This window comes from Pseudorca crassidens, chromosome 13, assembly GCF_039906515.1.
Source record: "Pseudorca crassidens isolate mPseCra1 chromosome 13, mPseCra1.hap1, whole genome shotgun sequence".
Lineage (NCBI taxonomy): Eukaryota > Metazoa > Chordata > Mammalia > Artiodactyla > Delphinidae > Pseudorca > Pseudorca crassidens.
The window spans coordinates 20149212-20177086 of NC_090308.1; the positions used below are offsets into that span (position 1 = coordinate 20149212).

Genomic DNA, 27875 nt, shown 5'->3' on the forward strand with positions numbered 1-27875 from the left:
GCAGTGCTGGATAAATTGCTTTAGCATTCCGGTTATAATTCCTCCCTTCCTTTCTTAAATCACTCCAATTTCTGACAAAGTAATGAGCTAGTATGAACCTAGTTTAAATAAAACAAAACAATGATCAAAAATATAATAGCTAACTTTTTAAAAAAATATAGGAGCTCATTCAATGTTTTATGTTTAGGATGACGTAGTATTTGAAATTTGAAACTGTCAAACAAGTTGCCTTCTGAAAGTGTACTTAATCCACCTGTCAAAATAAAATTCAGTTCTTCACGTTTAACTATAGTATATGAAGATTCAAGAATATGGGGAATAAATATTTTACCATAAGATGAAGTCCAGTAGTTCCTAAAATGTGTTTTATTTTTTTAAAATTGATAAACAATTAACTATAGAGAGAGGAACAGTTTTTAAGTAACCTACTCAAAGATTATTTTAAACTTTTTAAAAATTTACTGACATTTACTTAAGATTAATTTGCCATTTACTATTAAGACCATAAGTATCTCAGAGGTAACAGGTCTTAATGAATGTAGTTTTGCTGTATTTTCTCTAAACAGTTCACTAGCCCTTCTCAAAAAAACAAGATTTTGTCAATTGCAAAATAAAATATGCACTAAAATAGTACTTGTTCCTGATTCTTAAACAAAATTTAATTAAGCAATTCACTTTAATGGCTTTCACAGTCAGTCACTAAGAAAAGGAATCTTTCCCTGATAAGAACCCTGAAAGATTAGATTTTAGATCCTGAGAAGCAGTAGAATTGTCTGACAGCAGAGATCCTCATTTTCAATCACTCAGTTACCTTACAGAGCTTCTGATATCGAGGAGAAGAAACTGCCATCCTTTGTAAACGATGTAACAAAACCACAACTTTCTGCAGAGACGTTCTCACCACAGCCATCATTTTAAGTTTACCACACTTCTGCAGACACCTCACAATTTGCATTATAAATGAAGAGCAATGATCATTTCCTCCCGGTCACTGGACAATGATTTGCCAGTTCTCTGAGCATGCTCGTTTCCAGGAAAGCATTTGAAAAATACAGGGGACTTAGGTGCTAGGCAAATGAAGGCTGGTATTCCTTCAACTTCTTCTCAATTTAAAAAACATACACAAACGCCACCCAGAAAGCCCCCAGTAGATGCTCACAGCCAGTACTTGCTCAGCCCGGCACGGCCAGACAATGAAGCAAGTTGTTGGGCAGCCAAAATGCTGCCTGCTGCGGGCGAGGAGTGTGCTCAGTAGCCAAAAAGGATATTAAGTGAAACATTAAAGCTGCAGATACAAAGCAGACATCCCCTGGGAGCAGAGATTCAACACATCACCAAGATGCATGCCTTGTAGCGGGCTTATATTAAGCGATCGAGTGGCATTCACTCTCTCTAAAGAGGGATGCGTTCGCTCCCCGACTAAATGCAGCTCTGGCTGTGTTCTGTGGGATGAGTGAATAGAGCCCATTACAAATCTTGAGCAGAACAGAAGGGTACTGGACTCTAATATCAGCCCAGATGCTGAGTGCTAATAAATCACCTCCACACAGGTCTCAGAACAAGATCATGTAAAACAAAACAAAAAATACCTGCAGGGGGCATGTGGCTTTACCTAAGATACCCTAAAAGCAGAGTCATCTACAAGCTCTCAGATGCTTGCTTAGGAGGAAAGCCATCAGAAATCAAATTTCCAATGTTAGGTTAAGACTCCTCTAATTAAACAGTAAGGTTAAAAAAAATCAACAAAGTCTGTAATTGACTACTAACATTCCAAATTATCACATTTCCCCTTAGACAGAATCTTCATCTCATTTTATTTGCCATAAAGCTGTTTTACTTTTATGAGTAAGAAATATAAGACAGTATACATACATATATATATATAGAGAGAGAGAGAGAGAGAGCGAGCGAGCGCGAGAGAGAGGGAGATAGATATAGATATATAGATATATATCATATAGATAGAAAAACGCAGTACAGAATTTTGGGGTTTTCTGTTTATATGTATACATTTCAGATAATATTTTCTACTTCAGCTTGAATACCATTATAAATATCAATTGGGGTAAAGCACTGTTAGGAAATAAGCAAAATAACCCAGAATGATTAAATGACTGGGCCAAAGGGCACAGCCAGAAATAGAACCCAGAGGTTTCCCATTATCAGTGTCCTGCTCAAATTAATAACCTGGGTAAGTCTGCATTTTCACCTTTCTCTACTATTGTCATGATTCTTTAAAAGAAATGCAGCATTTAAAAATATTTGTTTCTCTTCTTTACTTTTCCTGCCTTCTCAGTCCTTCAATTTTAGAATGACTTAAAGCCCTAAATTGGGTCTTACAGGGTTGTGTTTATCAAACAGTGTTTTTGTGGGCTTCTGCTTGTCTACTTTTTCCCTGCAGCTCTATACTGAGAACCTATACTGCCTCCCTCTGGATAGGCTAACGATGTCAAAATATCTACATAAAGCCAAAATCGGAAGAGGTCATCAACGAATGATGTAATTAAAAATAGCAATTTATTCGGCAAATGTATAGAAACAGGAAGTAGATCAGTGATTATTTAGGGGTTGGAGAACTGGCAATAGGGGACTGATAGCCAAGAGGTACAGGGTTTCTTTTTGAGGTGACAAAAATGTTCTAATTTGATTATGGTGATGGTTGCACTACTTTGAGAATACAGTAAAAACAACTCAATTGTACAACTTAAATGGATGGATTGTATGGTATGAGAAATTCCAATAAAGCTGTTATCAAAAAAAAAAAAAGAAGTTGTAATTCCTGTCCCTAAACCAGCAGGTGAAGTTTCCACAGTACAGGTAGTACCCCCCAAACACTATGCTGGGTATGGAGCTGGGTATGGGGGAAAATCTGAAACGATCTAAATAATTAAAGTCTGCACCTATGGAAAAGAGGATAAAAATTAGGCTGAAAGAGAACACAGGAGATGAAAACACAATAATCCCAAAGCAGAGAGCAAAAACACCAACCCCAGAAAGGCAACAGGGCAACAGAATTTTACCCAGGAAAGAATCGAAGTATGTTAATTAACTGGCACTGATAAAATGTAAAGCTTGTATTTTGAAATATAATTAAAATGATAATAATATCTTAGAATATGGGCATGAAAATTCAGAATAAATGCATTTGAATTAATAGATAAACTGACCGGGAAGTCAATAATAGACTTTCATTCAAAAGCAAAAAAAAAAAAAAAAAAAATGTTTCTGCATCTTTGGCCAAATTCTCTCATCTGAATCAGATCCACAGTGACAACTGCATAGCAGGCATCTCCTCCTGGATGTTACTCAGATGCCTCATTTCATCATAGTCAAAATGGAATTTACCATCACATCACACTCCGCACTAACTTGCACTGCTGCCCTGACTTCTTTCCCTATATTCCCAATGTCAGATTCTAACACCACCTGGCAATCTTCTTTGTTAGTACCCCTTCCCCCGCCCTTAGTCTACCCATACTATCAAGTCATTAGGTGTATTCCCCCTGTCACTGCCTCATTTCTAGTCATTATCACCTCTGACCAGATGGCTAGAGTATCCTAACGGACTGCTCGGCTGTCAGTCTTGCCCAGTTCAAACCCAATCTCCATAAAGCCATTGGCTAGACTCCTATAAAATACAAATCCCCCTGCAACACTCCCTTGCTTAATATGCTTTAAGGACTTTTCCCCATTGTCACCAGGTTAAAATATGAAATACTTAGCAAGTCATACAAGATCCTCTATGATCTGGACCGCTCAGCTCTCCAGGAGCTTTTGTCTCCAAAAGATCAGGTTTTCTCTTGCCAATAGTCCTCTGCTGAGGAGAAAAATCTAACTGCCTTGCAGCAGGGCAGTGAAACATAAATCCGTAAATCCAAGCGATCATCCATTCTTACCAGAAATGGCATGTATCATAGCATACTCTCAGAAATTCATCTTCATCTTCCATTGTGCTTCCAAACTATGCTTTATCAAAATGTACCCAAATTCACCTTAAACCAAATACAGAATAAACTTCTTCACCTTCATGAAATATTACCACGGCCCTGCATCCAGCTGTGTTGAGACACAAAGCAAGTACAACCAGAGAACGTGTCGTGTAAGCAGCTCTACATACACCCCTTGCACACAGAGCACATACTTGCCAGGGTCCTTATTCCATCGTTCTTACGCACACATGTCTACCACCACCGCCATGCCACCAGAACATTTATTTTATAATTGCAGGTGCTTTTCCACATTCATTTTCTTCAACAAATATCTTTCCATTTCCAAATAACTTTTCATTTTAACTGTCCACTCACACAAAAGGAGAGTCATTAATACAAAAACCCAAAGGAAAATTAAAATTCTTTTGCCTCAGAAATACTCAGCAAATGGTACTAAGTCTCTAAAAATCATCTACCTATATGGTGCCCAAAACAAAGCCACGGATTTTTTTTTAACAAAGCGAAGAGAACGTTTTAAAATTAACAGCATGTAACAAAGGAGCAAGGGAGTGAAAAATCATGTGAGCTACCATGTGAAACATCCAAAACATAAACAAATGCATGTGTTTATCTTTAGATAGATTTTAATAGGCTCTTAATAAATGCCCTCTTTAATATTTCTTATGGACAAAATGGATTATTTTAGCAACGTTAAATTAGTTCTGAGAAGCATTTATCATTCGTGTTATAATGTATTTTAGTCAGCAACCTTTCTTTCTTGATGCTGGTTGCCATAAGACAAGTAATCCTGTGCTTAGTTATTTTTATTCAGAAAGATTTTAAACATCTCTATGTACATGTATTTCTTCCACAATTTGAATATTCATTAAATATTGAGAAGAGTTTTTTGGCTATGTAAGAATATATCCCAGAATAAAATGTATTGGAAGACATTATTAAACTCTAAAACAGGTCTGTTTTAGACCTGCTAAAACAAGGCTCATTTCAAGCCTCCTTTGCTCTTTGTCTAAAACTGTTACCTTCTCGAGTGCATAGCCTGGGTATGTTTTGAGTTTAACATCATTACATAAATTGAGTATCTGTGAGCATTAATAGGTCAGGCTTATCGTTGTTTAAGTCATAAAAAATAATATATTCTAGCACATACCCACATTTAGAACCCTCTATAGCCCTCTAAAAATGAGATGATAGCTAAATATTTTATCAATTAACATTTATGGTGACCTCATAAGACGCCAGAGGGTAAGAGAAAAAAGACAAAAAAGAGCAGATTTATCTTTGATACCTGCCTGCTCGCTCTCATTATCAAGTCACAAGTGTATTATGCAATGAATCAATGAATAAGAAATAAGAAGTAATGTATAAGTAAACATAGATTTTTGTTAAATTAATCTTGAGAATTCAACCATAAAACACCCTAATAGTCTTTATGCATGGGAATAAATTATTAATAAGTCTATTCCAAAAGGGTCTTTCTTTAAAATTCGTAACTTTTTAAGGATAATAATTTCAAACTTAAGAGAAAATTTGTAAGAATAATTCCAAGAAAGCTTCTGTACCCTTCAACCAGACCCACACACACATTTGTGAACATTCTGATGTTTCAAGGGAAAAGATTTCCTAAGAAAGGATTCAGAAAAGGTCATCATACTGAATTTCATAATGGTGAAGTTTTAGGGTCCAAGGGCAGTGGTCTGTATTTATTTAGAATTTCCACACAGAGCTCTGCGTAGGCAACAACATGGAATAATGCAATCTCTGCCCTTGAAGAACCATGTGATCAACTAGAGGAGGAGACAGGCATCAGATGACAATGGATCATGAGTTCACAAGCATATCAGAAATAATAACTGTCAAAATGCTGTGAGAATGGCACAGCATAAAGAAGTAACCAGATGTAAAACTGTGGTAAACAAGGAGTCTTCTCCATTGAAATAGGTTTAAAACCAAGTTCTAAGTGAGAAGGCCTGTGATGGGCAAGAGTAGGTTATTCTGCACAAAGAAAATGGGAAATTCAAGGGCACCGAAGCAGGTGTACTTGGGGACAGAAAAAAGATTCAGATATGCTTCATTAGATTCCTCAAATTTTTTTTTAAAGGAAAGATTTCGTGTTATCACATTTCATGTAGAAGAAAATGTGAACCTCAGACTGCATTCACAATCATAGCTATCAAGCTAAAGACACAGAAGTAACACCCTCAAGCCTAATATTCTTGGTTGTATACTAAGCCACAGAGCCTTTGCAGCTTTTATATTAAGTATTTATAATAAATGGAGAAAGAAATAACTTCCTGTTAAGAGGAAATGCCCTTATCGTTCAGGCTTCAATAAGGCTAACTGTAATAGGGCTTAAAATGACAGAAAAATACAATAGTTATGAGCCTGTAAGTCTAAATAAAAAACTATTACTCCCATAAAACAAGGTGTTTTTTTCCTCCATTATTAAGTAAAAGTACTTTACAGATCTTATTTCCAGAAACCAATTATTCATAGGGGAGCATGGATTTCATAGCAAAATAAGGCGACAACCTCACCTTTGAACGGTAATAAATTTTGCATGTAGATGGATCAAAAGAGCACAGCAAAAATTAAATACAAGGCGCAGTTTCCCGTGCACTTGCCTGCATCTGCTGTGTGAGTTCCCTGGCCAGGACGGTGTCCTGAAGAGCATTCTCCCGCTGAGAGGCATCTGCAAGCACATTAACTGTGGTTTCTGCTTCTTGTATCCACTTTAGGAAGTTCTCCAGATCCCTGCGAGAGGCCTGCACTGTCCTCAGCTCACCCTCCAAGGCACTCTGTCTGTCAGCAATGCTGCAAGGAACAACACGACAGGCACGTCTCCGTTACTTACAGTGTGACAGTCCACATCATGCACGCCCTAAAGAAAAATTAACAGATGGCCTCCAAGCAACCTTTATTTATTTAAGTACCTAATGTAACTGGGAGATTTGTTTATATGTGTGTCTTGAATAATCCTTAATGGAGGGGTAATGTGAATTTTGAGAAGGAGAGGGAGAGAGATATAAATATTAACATAATCACATCCATATCATAAAATAACTATAACATTTTACAGTTCGTAATTGTATGCTGTTATTCCCCATACATTTTATTTCAGTACCTTAGTATCATTCCTGACACTCAAAAGGCAATATCAATAAATATTCATACAAGTGACTAAATGAATTCTAGGAAGACGTAAAATCTGAATAAGTGTTTAAGATACAATCAAAGAATTTAAAGGACTTACTTTATATATTTTAAACACTTCAGATCAATGCAAACTGGTTCTTCAAGCTGATATAATAATATTATATTCGGAAGACACTGGACAATCAAGTTTTTATAAAGCTTTCATTAAATCTACATCAAAATTAAAGCATATAACTACCCTGGAGTTGCATGATTTAACAGACACACACACCTGTAAATCCAACCTTTCAAATTTCATGTATCTCAAAGCTCCATATAAAGAAAACAAACAACTTAATTTGCGAATGGGCACCAACAATTTCACTCCTAGGTATTTAAACCCAAGAGAACTAAAAACATATGTCCACACAAAAACTTATACAAAAATGTTTATAGCAGCATTATTTAGAAGAGCCAAACAGCAGAATCACCCCAAATATCCATCAATTGGGAGGGGAATTACTAAACAACATGTAGTATATTCACCCACGAAATATTACTCAGCCATAAAAAGGAATGAAGTACTGATACATGCTCAGCATGGATGGACCTTGAAAACATCACGCCAAGTGAAAGAAACCAGACACAAAAGGTGTGTGATTCCATTTATATGAACTACTTAAGAGAAGTAAATCCACAGAAGGAGAAAGTAGATTAGCTGCTGACTAGGACTGGAAGGTAGAGGGAAATGGGGATGGACTGCTAATGGGTGGTGGGTTTCTTTTCAGGGTGATAAACTGTTCTGAAATTAAGAGTATGGTAATGGCTGCACAACAGAGAAAATATACTAAAAACCATTAAGTTGTACACTTTCAAAGGGTGAATTTCATGGTATATGAACTGTTATCACAATTTAAAAATCAACACATGTAATATGATCTTATTTACATATTTTTTCTATCTGCCCATCCACTCATCCATCCATTTATCATCATCCATCCGTCTTTCTATCTGTATATACAGATAGAGGGGGAAATGTCTGGAACACTAACCTAATATTAAAATAGTTCCAGGTGCTGGGATGTGATGTGGTTTACTTTCCTATTTGTACTTTTCTGCATTCTTTGAATTTATAATAAACAAGTATCTTTTTTACATATCAATAAACACATTCCTTTTAAAAAATGGGTAAAAGATGTAAACAGACATATCATCATAGAACATGTATGGATAGCAAGAAGCACATGAAAAGCTACTCAACATCAGTAACTATCAGAAAAATGTAAATCCAATTCACAATGAGATATCACTACATATTAGCATGGCTTTAAGAAAATGACCAAACCAAGTGCTGATAAGAATGTAAAGTAATTGCAACTTTCATACACTGCAGGTAGGAGTGTAAAATGGTATGGCCATATTGAAAAACAGTTTGGCAGTTTTTTATAAAGTTAACCATGCACTTAAGATACAAGCCAGCAATCCTATTCCTAAGTATTTACCCAAGAGAAATGAAAACATATGTCTACACAAAACCTGTACGCAAATGATCATAGCAGCTTTATTCATAATGGTCCAAAACTCATAATAACCCAAATGTCATCAACTAGTAAATAGATAAACTGGGGTACAGGCATATAATGGAATACTACTGAGCAATAAAAATCCAAAAACTAATGATGGATACATCAACATGAATGGAACCTCAAATGCATTTTGCTAAGTGAAAGAAGCCAGACACAAAAGCTACATACTACGATCCCATTTATACGACATTCTGGAATGTCATCAACTTCAACTCAGCATTTACTTACTGAAAAACCGCCAACAGTGTTTGCCTGCCTACAGAACAAATTCAAATTGCTTCTGCTGGAACTCAATGTCCTCCATAATCTATCACTAACTTACTTTCCCAGCTTTACGCTCCTAGTTACTTTAAATAGTTCAGATCAAAGTGGTATGTTCATTTTTCTCTAGAATATTCTTAATACTATGTCTACATAATTTTATACCCACATAAAAAATGTCCTTCTGACAATCTTCACCTATCAAAGTCCTTCCAATCCTTTAAGGGTTAAAGCTACCTCCTTCAGAACATCTCAGCCCAATTAGGTTTCCTTGTCCTGAGTTCATAAAAGGTCAAAACTCTTCTTCATTCAGAAAGTCATGATATGTATCCTGGAAAAGCCCTTAGATTGTGATCTTTTTTCACCCTTAAATTTTACTTTATCTATATCATAGAGATTTCTTGTCTGTCTCCCTGTTCCAGAAACTCACTATGGGCAGAAGCAGTCTTTTGTATCTCCATATTCCTCAGAGTCTTTATTATAGCATTATGATAGTTTTATAGAATAATGAAAATCTTTTTACAATATGCCTTTAAAATTACCTCCCAAACTCCACTTTTCAAGAAGCTACTGACAGAAGTCCTCTACAATTCCTAGTTCGTAAATCCAGAAAGAAGACAATATAAAAAGCTGAAAAACAAGAAATCCAACAGGCTCTCATGCTAATGGTGAAAGGAGATCTCAGAAAAGAGGGCAATGCACCAAACTGGATCAGATGAGGGCTGTCTTCACCATTCCAGCTGTTATGTTTCTTGTTTTCATTTGACAAAATTAACAAAGGAGACACTCTGACAAAACAATAACTCAAAAGAGGACAAAAACAAACAAACTCCATGAGATCCTAGGAGGAAAGCACAGAAAATCCCCAGGATAATGGCTGTGCAGCAGGCCTGGAAAGCTGTCTCCAGAAGAAATGTCTACAAGAAAAAAATCTTAGAAGTGATAGACTGCTTAATGTGATTGACCTTGTCAATCACTGACAGGCCACTGGAAAATGTGGGAAGAATTAGCAATAGGTGCAAAGAAAACTAAGCGTATAAAAACAAGGCAATTATTAATTTCAGGTAAAATAAACAGAGAAGAAGCAAAATCATAGTAAACTTTAGTGCCTGGCTATTAATGATGTTTAGACAGGCATAATAATGTCAACACTGAATATCTGCTTCTCTAAAAATTCAATGATAAGATGGTACAGCCACTATGGAAAACAATATGGCAGTTCCTCAAAAACATAAAAATAGAACTAACATGATCAAGCAAGGGGAAGAAAAAAGCTGCCGCTAGGGAGAGGGACTGTAGTGAGTAGTGAGAGTACCACTATACTCTATTATAAATCTTACAGTATTTTAAATATTTTTGTAATCATGTTCATATATTTAATTTTTTATATTTAGAAGTTATCCACCAGAATTTGGGTGGTTGGTGGTGATGGTGTTTCATCTTCCACCTAACCCTGCCCATATTTTCAACTATTAAAATATCAACTGAAGAAAATATTAAGAATAGCCAGGGCTTCCCTGGTGGTGCAGTGGTTGAGAGTCCGCCTGCTGATGCAGGGGACAGGGGTTCGTGCCCCGGTCCGGGAAGATCCCACATGCCACGGAGCGGCTAGGCTCGTGAGCTATGGCCGCTGAGCCTGCGCGTCCGGAGCCTGTGCTCCGCAATGGGAGAGACCACAACAGTGAGAGGCCCGCGTACAGCAAAAAAAAAAAAAAAAAAAAACCCAAATAAAGATTGTGCCAAAAAAGTACTAGAATTAAAGGAGTATACAGGCACAATTAATCAACCATGAACAGACGATTCTAATTTTAAGAACACTCATATAAAATTTAGTAATTATAAAATTTAGTAGACTATTCTTATTTTAAGAACACATATAACATTTAGTAATTATAAAATTTAGCAAAGTCAAACACGTTCAGCTTACATAATCAATATCCTTTATTCTTAAGAATATTCACACGTACATAACAGGTTATGTGGCAAACAGCTAATGTAGAAACACATCATTATGAATTAGCTGTATTAAACCCTAAGAATGCCCAGACTAGGGAAAAGGATGCAAATGTCTAAGAACCTCATTGGTGAAGGCAGAGATTCCCTCTATTTGAGAGACACTTACTTACAAACTTAACAAGCATGAAGGAAGGACCAGGCTAGCAGGGGAGGTGGAAAGCCTAAAGTGGTGCTTCAGAGGAAAAGGGAGCTAAGAGAATCATGAGCGCTTGACCTTAGACATTGTTGGTTCCACTGGGTTGGATAATACCAGCAGCATATTTTGGTGACCAGTGGAACATTCTGAATCCAGAAGCTAGGGCATTTATTGTAAAACTGTCAAATCATCTACTAGTCATCAATGGGAAAACAGATTCTCCTTTAAAAGTATTCACTTTGCAGGAAGCTGCTAAAAAATAACTTTTAGACAATGGTTAAGAGATGTCTACTTTATTGGTTACTAAAGCAAAAGAATACAGGTTTTGGATCAAGGCAGACATGGCTCCACCACTGACTAGCTGTGAAACCTGGGGCAGTTGCCCACCTCCTCATGCATCATTTTCATCAGCCACTTGCCACACAAGGTTCTCCATGGTCTGAGTCTTGCTTACCTTTCCAAGTACCATCTCATTACTCCAAGCCTCATGCTACCTACAAAAACGAACCAATTACTAACCCTCAAAGTGGTCACTGTTTCACATCCAGAGCTTTACTTTTTATTTCTTTTACTTTAAATATCCTTCCTCACCCCTCCATCCCCCCACTAAACTTTTCCCTTTCCACCTGGTTAATTTCTACTTACCCTACAGAACTTGGTGCAGATACTTTCCAAACCTATAGTATCTCATTCCATAGCATCCCATAATTTCTCTTATGGTGCCTATTAGCAGGCCATTATTGCTGTAACAACAAATGACCACAAACATATTGGCTTATAACATTTTTCCCTAACCTTGTATATGAATTTGGTGAAATACTGGGAAAGTAATTTTATTTATAGGATGCAAATGTGCAATTTAATAATAAATGTCCTAGGGAATTTTTTAAAATTCACAAATATCTGGTGTCATAGTTTTTTTACCATGATCATAATCAACAACTAAAAATAATGAACATACTGAAAACTAAACTCTATTTACAGCAGTCTGAATTGTCTTCATGTTATTATAATAAATATACATTTTAAAATGTATAACCATAGTATTTATACTTATAATCTGATTTTTGAAATTAATATAATTTCATATGAAATCTGTAACAGAATCTAGCTAAAAGGTATCAGCTCTCCACATCACTCATTTTATTCTTTTTTTAAAAGGCTAGAGTATGGTATACTGGACATGACAAGACACTACAAGAATCTTTTATTTATTTTCAAGGAATTTCACATGATTTATCATAATACCGTAAGGCAAAAAAATCACTAAAATTAGATGCTCAGAAGTATGTACACACACTTTATGACACAGGCTAATAAGTTACTTTTAATGCCATTCATACGCTGCTCTCAGAAGGAAGCCACCTAATTTTACCACCTCTGCCGTTTACTAGCTGTATGCCTTGCGGTAAACCACTTCAAATCTCCAATTTTCTTTTTCCATCTTTAAAATAAAGAGCTTGGACTAGCTGAGTAAAGGGCCCGTGTCAGAATCTCTAGGGGTCCTTTTAAAACTACATATTCCATCATAGAGATTATAAGACCTACTGGAAGAGTTCCTCCATTCTCACTCCATCCCTAGCTTCAAATTCAGCTCCATTAAGAATCACTGCATGTAGGGACTTGCCTCGTGGTCCAGTGGGTAAGACTCTGCGCTCCCAATGCAGGGGGTCCAAGTTCAATCCCTGGCTGGGGAACTAGATCCCGCATCCATGCCGCAACTAAAGTCTGCATGCCGCAGCTAAGAAGTACACATGCCACAGTAAAGATCCTGCATGCCGCAGGATTTTAAGTTCAGGAAATTATGGCTACTAGACAAAGGCAGAGAAGATTTTTTTCTTTTAAATCTTGTAAAACCCACAAATCATAAAGAATAAAGATAGGCTGAAAACCTAAAAGAAGTTTTGAAGTTTAGAAGGATAATTTTAGCAAAAAATTTTTTTTACTTCAAACAGAAGTAGCAGACTATATAATTCTTTAATGCAAGAAATGGTGCAGACTGAAAGTATAAATAACTTCTCATAAAAGATTTAAAGAATGTATGTGTGGCAGATTTATAATAGTTTACATTAAAGGGAACTTGGATTTTTGAAATGTAAACTCAGCTTTTAAAGAGATTTCTGTTATAAAAGCAACTATGATAGGCTACAAAATAGCTTATAGTCATTTTGTAGCATTACAAAACATGCCACCCATATAACTGAATTTTTTAAATGTTATTTTAAATGTTAAATAATGCTTCATTTTTAAGCTACAAGATATAATATTGTTTAATCAAATGTGCATGTGCATATAATTGGTCAAAAGAGTGTCTGAACACAAGTAGATATGTCTTTTTTTTTTAAGACTTCAATGGAAAAGAGTGTCTTAGCAAACCCACAGATATGTGTTGCTACATTTCGGTACACTTTAAAGGTGACGTTTACAGTTACATGAGATTTAAATATATTTACCTCTTCTAGAGTGGAAAATAGTAGCATCACTAGTTTGAGTGGCATGTAAAAATCTTACAATGAAACAATTCTTTAAGCTTCCCATTGAGTACCTTCACAAGGTAATTTGTCCTTTGGTGTATAAAGTATCATTTAGCTAGGAAATATATTAAAGTACACTTTAATGCAGTGGATTTAATGAAGAATTAGTCACTGGAGATATCCCCAACCATCTATGGTACTTTGTGACCAGTCTCTGTTGCATAGAGATTGGGTCATCATCAGGCACTTAAAAATTCACTCCATGGAACTCAAGGAGACTGTTCTAAGCTGCTAATACCACACCACTTGGGAAGCTTAAGAGAGGTACCCGCAACCCCGCTATTCAAGTCAGAACTTGTGTGAGGATTTATCACACCACATCCTATTTCCCTTTTAACTAAGTCACTACCAGATATTTGGTCTTAGCCAACCAATACCGGACCATAACCCCAATACTGCTCCATACCTTTCCCAATCTACCCCCAAAACCCTTCTTCCATTAAGCCTGGAAACCTATTCTACGATTGGGAGATTCCTCAGATCCTTTTACCCTGTCTTAAGTGAAATTGGTTTCCCTAGTGCCATCAATTTGTCTGCAGACTTCTAACGAAGTCTTTTTCTTTTTTCTCTCAGACCCTATATGCCTCGTGATGCACAACTGTTGGAATGAGGGTCCGCCTCCTTCGAATTGCTACTTCCAAGCCGCTGTTCTCCCATCTTCCAGGCAAAATCCTACTCCTTCAAAGCAGAAGACATTTTCCATTATGCTCATATACTGACCTCCAGGTCCACGGTAACTGCACATAGGCTGCTCACTGCCTCAACAGGTAAGTGGAGTCTGAAATCCAACTCAAGATCTACTTGCCAAGCCATAGGCTCCAGTGAGGGACTGCACCTCCCAGGGAAAGGGACATGATAGACACCATTATGCACTAGTGCATCCCGGTCTCCACTACCTTACAAATACCTTCCTCTCCCCTGCTCCCTCTCCGTCTGACTTTTCATCTGCATTCTTTCTACTTGCCTCCGAGTAGATACACATTGCTAAAGAACACCACAACAGGGCTATCTTTCCTTTACATTATTATAATAAATCACAAATAGGCACCCATCACTGCCCAGCACTAAAGTTCCCCTAGGAAGCTCTCTGTCCCACCCACCTAGATTCTACAACTGATCCTCTTTCTTCCAACTTCTCTCAGTCACACTTCCAGCCTCACTGAGAGCACGCCTCATGGATCATAAAGAAAGCAGAAGTCATTGCACTGGGAATATGTCATCTTCCCCCTACTAAGGCTCCAATCCACATGCATCTATACTCGTCTTCTCACTGTCCTTCCTGTCATAATGGACAAAGCAGCCCAGCTCTTACCAAACTCAATTCTACAGATCTCACCTTATCAACAGAAGGACTTCTTTCCTCTTCCTTTGTCACCTCAGTCTGACATCACTCTACTAGATCATTCCCATGAGCATACACACATGCTTTATTTCTCATGTCCCATTTTAAAGAAAAGTCATTCACCTCTCTTTAACCTTCATTGCTTTCCAGGTACTACCTAATCTCTCTGCCTCTGTTTACAACAAACTTCTCTGGTGATCTTTCCACAAATCATTTCTATTTCCCCAACTTGATCTCATTCTCTACTTTCTACCCCATTACTCCCTTGAAATTGCTCTTTTCAAAATCACCAAAATCTCCAAAATGTGGAATTCCAGGAATGGTGTTGTGTCATCTTTTCGAATTTCTCAGCCTAATTAAACACAATGGATCATTCCCCCTTAGAAATATTATCCTCTCTCCATTCCCTCTTAAAAATATTTTCTTCCCTATATTTCTGAACACCTGGATTTTGTTTCTACTTCATTCGAAGATTTTTCTGAGCCTTTTCTGTTCTCTTTTCCTTTTTTTGCTCCATCACCAAACCCTAGACTCTATGGACTCAATCCATCTCCTTCTTCTCCATCTTTATTCTTTTCCCAGTGATCTTATCCAGTCCCACAGATTTAACCTCCACTGTAGATGCTAAGAACTTCCCAATTCCTATCTGAGCTCTGGAATGTTTGAGTTCCAGATTCACATATCCAATTATCTATTTGACCTATACACTTGGATATCTAATAGGCATCTCAAATGAGCATGTCAACATCCAGTTCTTGAATTTTTTCTCCCAGAAACTCCCACTGCCTTTTCCAGTGAACGGTACTACCACTCATCCTTTCACAAAGTGCCATCTTAGATTGCTTCCACTCCCCCAAATTACATATCTAATCCATCAAACATCTTTTCTACTTCCGAAGTACATCTCAAAGCCATGACCTTCTTTCCACCATTGCTGGTACACAATATCCCAGGATACCCACCATCTCTCACCTGGACCACAATAATCACTTCTTTACTGGCTGTCCCAATTATTCTCTTACACCCCTAAAATATATTCTCCTCATAAGACTAAGCAAGATTTGATTGAATATTATAAATTAGATAGTGTCATCCCTTGCTTACTGATTCCAATAGCTTTCCATTGTACTTAATATCCAAACCCTTTCCCATGTCTTATAAAGTTCAGCATGATGTTGCCTCTGCCTCCCTCTTCTACCACTTCTTAAGCCCCCTTATTCATTTTATTTCAACCACATTCTATGCTGTTTCCTGCCTCATGACTTTTACCTTTGCTGTTGACCCTAGAATTTTTTTCAGATGGTTCTTCTTAACCTGAATCAGCTCAAATGCTGCCTTCTGCATTATGCTTTCTAAATTTAGCCAAGCTAAATAATTCCCTCTCTTACGTAGCACCTCTTTAGTTTCTTACGTAGCACCTCTTTAGTTTCTTTTGCCTCCCAAATCATCATCTATAATTATGTATTATTTTCTTTTTACTACCTGGATCTTCCTATGAAAGGTAAGCTTCCTGGGGGGTAGGCACAGAGCACTGTTTATGGCTGAAGCTTCAGGGCTGATCACAGAGCTTGACAAAGATAAGGTTAAATAAATAAACATTTAATGAACTAACTCATGGGAAAAAAGAACAAATGAAAGCAAAGACAAAGGCTACAGGCACTGGTCCTTTAGGTTGTTTATTATGGAGTTAAATGCATTAAGAAAATAACTGCTTGCTTGAGCTTGTTATATACAAAATGAAAACATTAGTATTGTTAGGTTTGTACCACAAAGACATTATTGGTAAATTTTTTTCAAAGGCAATAAAACAGTAATTGAAATATTAAAACAATATAACAAAAAAGGAAAATAAAGAAGAGTATAATTTTTACACTTTTCTTCTTTACCAGTTTCCTTCCCAGCTCAGAAGGGAAAACTAGAAACGAAATGCTAGCAATGAAAATAAAAGAAACAGGTTGGAAAATAAAGGTAACATTCAGGGAAAGAAGCAAGCTTCGGAGAGGATAAATCAAATTGACTGACCCAAATCTCATACCAGCATACAGGCTCAAAGGATATGGCTACCAGTACTTTTCACCTAAGCGCATTAATTTGGGAGTGACAGCTGCTACAACACTCATTTTAAGAGTGCAAAGGATGGGCCAGGTTGATGTCAGGCCATAGGACACAATCCCCATATGAGTATCTCCACTGACCACAGTTCAAAGAAACTGGCCAAATCAAACAATGAATAAATGCTGAACAAGAACATTTCATTTTTATTAGTCAGCTGGGACAATAAACAATCACTGCTGAAAAAGTAATAACAGAAATAATGAAAGTTTCAAAATATACAATAAAAATAACTGGGAAAGCAATCAAAGGCAAATTCAAATTTTTGGAATGTAATGTTTTCAAAATAATCAAGGGCTTCACAAATTCAGTCTTTAGTATACACAGTATTTATATAACCCCTTGTAAACTACGTGCATTCCACATGTCCAGCAGGACGTTAATAACAAGTTAATGAACATTAATTAGAAAGACAGTGTCATTCCTAAAGAAGAAAGTTCCTTCACTAGATAAATCTGTATTTGTGGCTCTCACATGAAATAAACTTTAAAAAATACTATACCCTTTCTTTCCAGGACGGTTACACTTCTGCTTAGGCAGAAAACACTTAAATGCAATGTAAAATCAGCAACTGTGATGATTTTACTAACTGCTGTGGTCTGAATGTATCTGTCCTCCTCAAATTCCTATGTTGAAATCTTAATGCCCAATGCGATGGTATTAGGAGGTCGGTCGGCCTTTGGGAGATGATTAGGTCTTGAGGGCAAAGCCACCATGAATGAGGTTAATGACCTTATAAAAGAAGCCTGAGAAAGCTCTCTTATCCCTTCTGCCACATAGGGAAAGGAGAAGTCTGCTACCCGGAAAAGGGTCTTCACCCGAACATGCTGGCACCCTGATCTTGGACTTCCAGCCTCCAGAAATTTGAGAAGTACATTTCTGTAGTTTCTAAGCCACCCAGTCTGTGCAGTTTGTTACAGAAGACTGAACAGACTAAGACACTAACAAGAAAATTGCATTTTCTAAAAGTTTCATCTGGTAATAAACATTTAGAATATCTATACCGCACTCAGTAAATCAGATAACCATTTATTTTCTCATTAATGTAAATCGAGACTATTCAAAATGACTACAGGCAAACAACTGACGATGACTAAACCTTCCGCTAATTTAACCACAGACAGTACTGTACAACAGACCAAAGGGCAACGGACTTATAAGGAACACATAATATGACAGAGCAGATGACGATAATTTGGGGTAAGCTTTTGTTGAGCACATACCATGTATGAGGAACTTTTATACCTAATTCTTGACCCTAACAATAATCTTACCCATTAGATATGTTCTCTGCTTTACAACCAAGAAATTGAGATTCAGTGAGTTGAAATAACTTGGTCAAAGTTCACACAGATGGTAAGTGAATAAGCTGGGATGTTAATCAAGGATTGCCAGATACCACAGCCAGTGTGCTTTTCGTCCTGCCTGTACCAACCGAGAAATGCCTTAAAGCAGGCAGCAAAAGATGGCTTCCGGGGGATGGAGGGCAAAGAGAAAAATACATAACAATTAATGATCTATAGGATATTCCTTATAACATAAAGTTATATTGTCTCGTTTCCTTCATAATGTTTCAGCATAAATAACTATGTGTGTATATGTATGTGTGCAAGTATGTGTGTAGGTGTACATACATACACATATACATGAACATACGCACTCCAGGGTTAAAATAACATTTCAGACCCACATGAGGCATCTACACTCTGAAAGTTACTATAAGCCCATTTCAATTATCGTTATCTCAATTTGCACTACAAAATTTGTTAACTGGCATTAAGAGATGTAAGGAAAAAATTTCACCAGCAAAAAGAATAGTGGTCAAGATATGTCAATTAGTTTAAAATGTTAGAGACAGACCTGTTGTTTACAGAATCCAAAATATCGGGAGCCAGTTATGTTTAAGAATTAATAATTTTTTGTACATTAGAAAACTATTATTATGAATGTATCTAAACGACATGTTAGACCCAACTACGCCCTGAGGGAGCAAACACATTAATATTTCTGCAGCTAGGAACAAGGCTATTCACACTAAGCGGGATAAATAAAGACCATAATAAATAGCCTCACGTCAATTCAAAGCTTTCTGTTATCAGTGAGCATTGGATTTCGGGTGGTAGATAAGGGATCGTGAATGGCCAAATGACTTAGTCCAATTGCAATTCAGACAAAACATTTCCTTTGAATGCTGATATTAAATTTCATATATTATACCGCAATAACAGTGTTCCATGTGCAATATAATAACCCTTCACCCCTCCAGAATTTGGCTGACTACAATGTACATTCAGAACACAGCTGGGAGATGAGAGAAAAGCCATAGTGTAAAGGTGCTCCAGGGCCACTACAGCAGGCACAATGGCCATGTACTAGAGAGAGTTACATATATTTGTAGCAGAGGCCCCCATATCTTTAATCAGATCTGGTTTCTAAACTCAACACAGATAAGAACCAGTAAGTAGAATCACAAAGGTCTGAGAGGTGGGTACTCAGAACCGTCATCAGCAATAGCTGAAGTTCTGACAGCAAAGAAGAAAAATAAAGCGATTTTTTAAGAAAGATAAAAGCCCAACTGCACAGTCAAAAAAGGCTTGGATTCCAATCTCAGCTCTGCCCGTAGGAGCTCTGTGATCTCCGGTATTCCTTAACTTCTCTCTACTTCAGTTTGTTCATCGATATAATGTTGATGAAAATTTTTCCTATCTCCTATGGGTATTCAGAGGATTAAATAAAATAATGCAAGTGAAGAGCTTAGCACAGAGCCCGACAATTAGGAGATGCCCAATAAAATTTATACACTAAAAACGAAGCACAAAATCTCACAAAGCACAGCAGCCTGAAAGTATTCACCACCAATTCTTCAGAGCGTGGAGAGCATTGTCATAATTTAATAAAGAAAAATATCATCTTGGCTCTGCCATGTACCTTTGAACGTGTCATTTAACTTGTCTGAGGGAGCATTAGAGTAAGCATTCTCGATGGAAGAAAGTATGGTTCTTGGTGGTGCAAGGTGGCGGAGGGGAGTGGGAAAGATCTACTCTTTTTACGTATAAAGCATAACTATAAAGTACAGAAACAGATACACAGGATACCCACAGTATTAAAATGTCCTGTGGGCAAGTATCTGAAAAGGCTCCTTAGGCGGGGTGGATAATATAAAAAAGGTTGAGAAACACTTGTTTAAATGAACTGTCAGGTCAGGTACAGCTCTTATAGTTCCTTAATTCTCTCTTCATAACAATAATGCCAAGAATTCAAAGAATGTTTAATATAGGTTCATGTATTTTGCTAAAGAAGGCAAGGAAAGATTTGTATATTTCAGGAAGATCTTCAATTAAACAGTTAGAAATTGTAAATATCATTGTGTTTAAAAGAGAAAATCCTGGCAATGCATAGAAAACCCAGCTATCACTATGATGGGATCCCGTGAGCCACAATTTTGTTGTATTTCCTCTGCTTTATAGATAATAACATACCTAAACCATATCTAAATATTAACATGTTTACTTATTTCCCCTAAAACGCAGAAAGAAAATAGAATAAAGACAATGACTTGTAACTACCATAAAACTGGAACACTGTGGTTGTCTTAGCTATCATAAATGAAAGATCACCCTGGAATATAATTCATCTTTAATTGCCTCTTCCATCTAATCTAACCACTGCTGTAGGCTGTCTTAAAATATTTACAAAGTAAAAGCAAAAAAAGAACTGGAGTTGCTAAATAAAGCTGGCCACACATTCCTAAGTGATCAATTTTTCTGGTATTGTTTACAATAAAAACAAAGTCATAATTCTTACAGTAGACGGAATTTGTGGAAACACACAGATAAAGTATGCTTAAGGATGATCTCTCTTAATGTTAAGGCTGGGTTTTTTAACTGAGATATAATTGACATACAACACTGTATTAGCCTTAGGTGTACAACAATGATTTGATATATGTATATATTGCAAAATGATTAGCACAGTAAATTTAGTTAACATCCATCACGACACATGGTTACACATTTTTCTTGTGATAACTTTTAAGATTTAGTGACTTTCAAATACACAATACAGTACTGTTAACTATAATCACCATGCTGTATCTTACATCCCCAGAAATTATCTTGTAACTAGAAATGTGTACTTTAAAGCTGTTTTTAATTCCTCCTCTTCCCTGCCTTAGTTTTGGGATTCTTACTATATCCAAATTACCTGTTACAACAAGAGAAAAGCAGTTGTACTAAAATGCTAGAAAGACCAGTATTATAACTATATTCTGCTTTAAACACTTTGAAGTTTTGTATTTGTTATCCTTGTCTTTATATTCTCCAGAATCCTAGGGATATGCAGCAACACATTCATGTTCACATACTGACTCATAATTCTTTTCTTTGAGTTTCCCCAAATTTACATTAGAGACTCTAACTAAAAATGACATTCTAAAAATGTACAAAATACCTCCATATCAAACCATTACTACATGCTTGTCCATACTTTATTAAAGTGTTCTGATATTATCCGTTTTATTCACTGCAAAATAAATGTGGTTTTGATATCAAGTTAGCTTTCAGGCAGTTGCATCTGAATATTCACGATGTGTGAAACCATAATTTCATTCAGACACAGGTATTCACGGTACTATGCAGGAAGCAAACAGTGTTTTACGGATGATGAATATAAATATGCAGTCTTAAAGGATGCTAACCATTGTTTACAGTGCCTCAAACTCTAGATGCTCAAGTGAAAGGAAAATTTCTCTTATAAACACGTATGCTATTTTAGACTGTTCCAAATATACTGACAAGATAGAGTAATGAAAAGAAAAGATAATAAGTTAGTTGAAGCCCAACATACACTTAGTATACTTCAGGAGCTAGTGTGGATCCATGTGTTCTCAGACAAAACCGAGGATGACCTGCCCAAATAGCACACTGCTTTAATTACCGTTAGGGATAACATTACCCTGCTGCCTCTGTAATACCTAAGTGTTCCTTACCATCAGAGTACTACAAAATATACTCAAGAGGCATAAGAAAATCAGAACACATAAAATGATCACGGGCAAGGTTTAGACTCATTCAAGGAAAAATTCCATTGCAGAAATTCAAGTACCCAATGTATAAATATACACTCTGTACTAAGTGTGATAATACTAACTCAGTACAGCATGAAAATTTAAAAATAATAATAAAATATGTGACCTGTTCCACACGCTTCCATGAGAAAGCCAGAGCAATCAAATTCTCAGCTTGGGCTTCCCTGGTGGCGCAGTGGTTGAGAGTCCGCCTGCCGATGCAGGGGACACTGGTTCATGCCCCGGTCTGGGAAGATGCCACATGCCGCGGAGCGGCTGGACCCGTGAGCCACGGCCGCTGGGCCTGCGCGTCCGGAGCCTGTGCTCCGCAACGGGAGAGGCTACAACAGTGAGAGGCCCACATACCGCAAAAAAAAAAAAAATTATCAACTTGACAACATACATACATACAGCTGCCAGGGCCTTAGCATTACCTTTGTTTTAGATTGATCCATGATGTTTTTAAGTACTCCGTGGTTTCTTTCACATTCCTCGTGTCATCACTGCCATATTCCTCCAGCAGTTTCTGCAGGACATTATCGAATGCCATTACGATACCAGCACCGGGAGCCAGTTCTTGAAGCAACATCTAAGGTGTAATTTCAGATGTAATTGTTAGACCGGATCACTCAATAACAAGTATGACCAAAACACTGGTCCTTCCAGTAGGTTTTAATATGTTTTAGACACAGATATCAAAAGAAGGAAGCAAATTATAAAACAAACTCTTGCATGTAAGCTCAAACAAAAATAATTCTGGAAGTGTAAGTGATCAGGTACATAGCAGATAACATTAAAAGATTACTGTCTTTTCTCCTTTGATATGTTTTACTTCCTCAAACCAGTTGTCTTCTTTCATTCCTACTGCTATATCTGATCCTTAGAGGAATATGTATCTTATAGGAATGAGCTTACTATAGAGTTAGTTCCTCTATATGTGCTTGAAGATATGGAAAGGGCAACAACATGGAAGTCTTCTTGTCCCTGGATCACTGTGTATCACTGTTTACAAAGTTAACTGCTTGGCTGGATCCAGTAGCTAAGCAAGGTTTACTGAGAGTTGCTTGAATAAACTAAATTGATGCTGTATGTCCATAGGCATTGGTTCCTTGATAAATTTTTTTCCACCTCTGAGAGCTCTTGTATCAAGATACTCCCCATGAAATCTAAATGACAAATGAATGTTCTTAAAATGATTTTTGTAGCAACTAGCAGAAAAATCCACCCTAAAGTTCCAGAATAGAACTATACTGCTGATTAGAAAAGAATATTCTTTTTTGAATTATGGTTTTCTCCAGGTATATGCCCAGTAATGGGATTGCTGGGTCATATGGTAGCTCTATTTTTAGTTTTTTAAGGAACCTCCATACTGTTCTCCATAGTGGTTGTTATCAATTTACATTCCCACCAACAGTGCAGGAGGGTTCCCTTTTCACCACACCCTTTCCAGCATTTGTTTCTAGATTTTTTGATAATGGCCATTCTGACCCGTGTGAGGTGATACCTCAGATGAATGGATAAAGAAAATGTGACACATATATACAATGGAATATTACTCATCCATAGAAAGAAATGAGATTGAGTTATTTGTAGTGAGGTGGATGGACCTAGAGTCTGTCATACAGAGTGAAGTAAGTCAGAAAGAGAAAAACAAATACCGTATGCTAATGCATACATATGAAATCTAAAAAAAAAGGTACAGGGCTTCCCTGGTGGCGCAGTGGTTAAGATTCCGCCTGCCAATGCAGGAGACATGGGTTCGAGCCCTGGTCCGGGAAGATCCAACATGCCACGGAGCAACTAAGCCGGTGCGCCACAACTACTGAGCCTGCGCTCTAGAGCCCTTGAGCCACAACTACTGAAGCCCGTGCGCCTAGAGCCCGTGCTCTGCAACAAGAGAAGCCACCGCAATGAGAAGCCCACACACCGCAATGAAGAGTAGCCCCCGCTCACCGCAACTAGAGAAAGCACGCGCGCAGCAACGAAGACCCAACGCAGCCCAAAGTTAATTAATTAATTATTTTTTTTAAAATGGTACTGATGAACCTAGTGGCAGGGCAGGAATAAAGACGCAGACATAGAGAATGGACTTGAGGACACGGAGGGGGAGGGGGAAGCTGGGGTGAAGTAAGAGTAGCATCGACATGTATACACTACCAAGTGTAAAATAGACAGCTAGTGGAAAGCAGCCGCATAGCACAGGGAGATCAGCTCGGTGCTTTGCGATGACCTAGAGAGGTGGGATAGGGAGGGTGTGAGGGAGGCTCAAGAGGGAGGGGATATGGGGATATATGTATACATATAGCTGATTCACTTTGTTATACAGCAGAAACTAACACAGTATGGGGAAGCAATTATACTCCAATTAGGATGTATTAAAAAAAAAAGAAAAGAATATTCTGAATATGATGATTGAAACACTGATATCACTTTTAACTGTATTCCTCTGGTTAAGTGTCCAGGAGCTTTGCTGATTATTACTTTTGAGTCTTTTGGTGAAGACAATTCAGCAGACAGCATAAACACAGAGAATGATCCAGGAAACCAGGATACCTGGCCACTTGCTTTTTAAGTTGTGACCATGGAAAGCCTACATGTCTGAAGAATAAAAACATACTCTCATGTCTGAGATTTTTCCCATACATCCTTTATTATATTCTTCACAAGCGTACACTTTCATTTAGGCTATCTGAAGGGTAAATAAATGTTACACAAAAGTATAACCTAACAGCCATAACCTCCAACTCAAGAATATTTTCTATGACTGTAGAGATTTAAAATAGCACTTTAAAAATACCATAAGTGTTCAATATCATCAACTCTATAATCCAACTAATCACAAAAAAGGTACCTGCTATGATGATATTGATAAAACGGTTTGGTTATAAAGGTATTAGAAGAAACTAAACTTACTTAATACTTGATTTGTTCACTACAGTAGCCCTCAAATGAAAGTCTCAGGAGATTTCATAAATAAAAAAATACCTTCAGGGTAGATATGGAAGGGAACAAAAGGAGGGTTCCTGGGATCCTGAAAATGTTTTCTTTCTAGATGCTGGCTCATGGGTAAGTTCCATTTGCAAAGAGTCAGTGAGCTATAAATCTAGGATACACGTACATTTCTATTTGTTATGCCTCCAGAAATTTTTCAAAAACCTTCCTGGTCAAATTCTTTATATAAATTTCAGTGTACATTCTAAGCCCTTGGGAAAACATTATGACATGGGTCCTAAAAATTACAGTTAGCAACAGAACAAAAAAAGCACATCCCACAAATTGATAATGCCAGAAAGTATCTAATGAGTCTTACTTGATTATCAGAAATTTGTTTGATAAGTGGATCCCTTCGAGCTTGCTGAAGAATATAGAGGCGAGCCTCATACTTTCTCATGAGCTCCTCCGTCTCTTCCCTGTGGTCATCCCACTGAAGGCTGTCAATAATCATGTCCTCCAGCTGCTGCTGTCTTAACTCCACACCATGCTGGGTGCTATCCCACTGGTTCTTGACCTTTTCCACTGGAGGAGGCATTATATATATTTTTAAAAATCCCAGAAAGTAACAATCAGGAAAGGGAAAAAATACCTGATACCAAATTCATCACAATAAGGTTATATATAGAAAAGAGAAAGGAGGCAAAATGGTACATACATTTTAAAGGAATTTTATTATGTCTGCCACACTGTATGACTGATACATTTCTGAAACCATCCTTGAAAAAAAATCTTGAATTAAACTCTATTTTAAATGCATTAAAATATCTCACAATAAAGATACTGACTATTATAAACTGACAAACTAAAAATTATAAAGAAAATAAATTCCTACCTAATTTATATTTACAGAACCTGGTTTGAAGAAGGCAGATTTTAACAGTACATTATGATAGAACTTTATGACCAAAGATATAGTCATTTGTCATCCTCTAAGGAAGTATTGATTTTAAAAGAAAATAAAATACTTAAGAATACTTTTCACATTTGTTTTACTATAGCATGAAACCTCTCTAAAAGGAAGTGTTTTTATATATTCAAGAGAAGTGCTAAAAGTAAATTAAATTCAAGTTCTAGGTACCCAGCAGTTTTTTATTATAAAAAAATCCATATTGGCTCTTTTCCTCTCTCTTTTTTATTGTTTCTATTTCTCTTTCTTTCATTCTCTCTTTCTGTCTCTTTCTCTTTTCCTTTTCTCTCCCCTACTTTCTTTCCTCTTGTATTTTTAACATGTGTCAAGGAAAAAGAAATCTAAGGAAACTTAAACTTTTGATTAATTACTTCAGGGGCAATTCATGATTTGAAATGAAGTACGAGTAAGCAATAACTTTAAATATCTTCAACAACCCATTCATAATAAGTAGGTAGAAAGTTAGAAACAAATTTCTAGAAGATGCCTTGTATGCCAGAAAGACTGAAGGGCTATAGTTAAGTACCAGGCCAAGAAGAACTTAACTAAAAAATAACATTGCAGGGCTTCCCTGGTGGCACAGTGGTTGAGAGTCCGCCTTCTGATGCAGGGGACGCGGGTTCGTGTCCCGGTCCGGGAGGATCCCACATGCCGCAGACCGGTTGGGCCCGTGAGCCATGGCCGCTGAGCCTGCGCGTCCGGAGCCTGTGCTCCTCAACGGGAGAGGCCACAACAGTGAGAGGCCCGCGTACCGTAAAAACAAAAAAAACATTGCAGCTAGGTCATAATGAGACCTTTCGGTAAAATTCTTCAAACAATACTGGGTTATAGTAAACCATAAGAGCTATCAGTTTAAGACTGTTCAGAAAAATGTAAATTATACTTATGTATAGTAATTCTAAAAAATTGTTCAGTGAGATTATTTTATGCTGTCTTATCCAACAGTTTAAATAAATTGCTTACGTTTTAACTTAGGGAGAGGGAAAATTTATTGTAATGGTTTACTTGTCAGTTACAAAGTTACATAAAGTACTATAACTAACAGAATCCTTTAATACTGAACAAATAAAACTAAAGATATCAAGTGACAGCAAGTATCAGAGGTTTACCATAAAAGATAAGCAAATTATCCTATTCATTGGAAATAAGTGCAAAAAGCAAGTTACTATTGGTAGTACCCTCTGGCTGAGGGTGGTTTTTCATATAATGAATAATGATATGGACCATGGAGCCTCTATACCAGAAAAAATTGAGAGAAAAAAAAAAGAGGGAGTTAAATTGAAAAAGGAAGATATTCGGGAGAAGAAAACCTTAAAGCAAACTTTGGACAGAGAGGAGGGGTGGAGGAAAAAACAAAAGATGATAGAAAAAGCAAAGTGGAGAAGCTTTTGTAAATAGTTTGGTGTCACCAAAGCTGAGAAGCTCCTTTGCCATGTGATGGGAAACAGGGTCACTCCAAAGTTCGATAGGCAGAAGCAATCCACCAGTTAATAAAAAAATAAAAATTAAATAAAAATTTACAAAACGGGGGAAAGAAAGAAAATGGCTTACTTAGTAAAAATAAACCAATATTGTGACACACTAAAAGTTCTCTGCTAACTCATCTCTTATAATAACCTTGTTGCTGCAACATTTATTTTGAAATCAAAACAGTTTTTTTTTTTTTTTTTTTTTGCGGTACGCGGGCCTCTCACTGTTGCGGCCTCTCCCGTTGCGGAGCACAGGCTCCGGACGCGCAGGCTCAGCGGCCATGGCTCACGGGCCTAGCCGCTCCGCGGCATGTGGGATCTTCCCGGACCGGGGCACGAACCTGTGTCCCCTGCATCGGCAGGCGGACTCT

The 27875-nt window shown here is 37.1% G+C and overlaps 1 protein-coding gene across 10 annotated transcripts in view; it reads right to left on the reverse strand.

Annotated features, from left to right (window-relative positions):
• Window positions 1–27875, reverse strand: part of UTRN (utrophin) — a 492142-nt gene that overhangs the window by 228800 nt on the left and 235467 nt on the right. For 9 of the 10 annotated variants that reach the window (XM_067701862.1, XM_067701864.1, XM_067701861.1 and 6 more), the window contains 3 exons: window positions 25445–25650; window positions 22569–22723; window positions 6572–6761 (listed from right to left, as the gene is read on the reverse strand). In XM_067701862.1, coding sequence (XP_067557963.1) covers window positions 6572–6761; window positions 22569–22723; window positions 25445–25650 — 551 coding nt within the window. Of the gene's footprint in view, window positions 1–811; window positions 1376–6571; window positions 6762–22568; window positions 22724–25444; window positions 25651–27875 lie in introns of those variants that run through there. The other variant, XM_067701865.1, reaches the window with a different exon arrangement.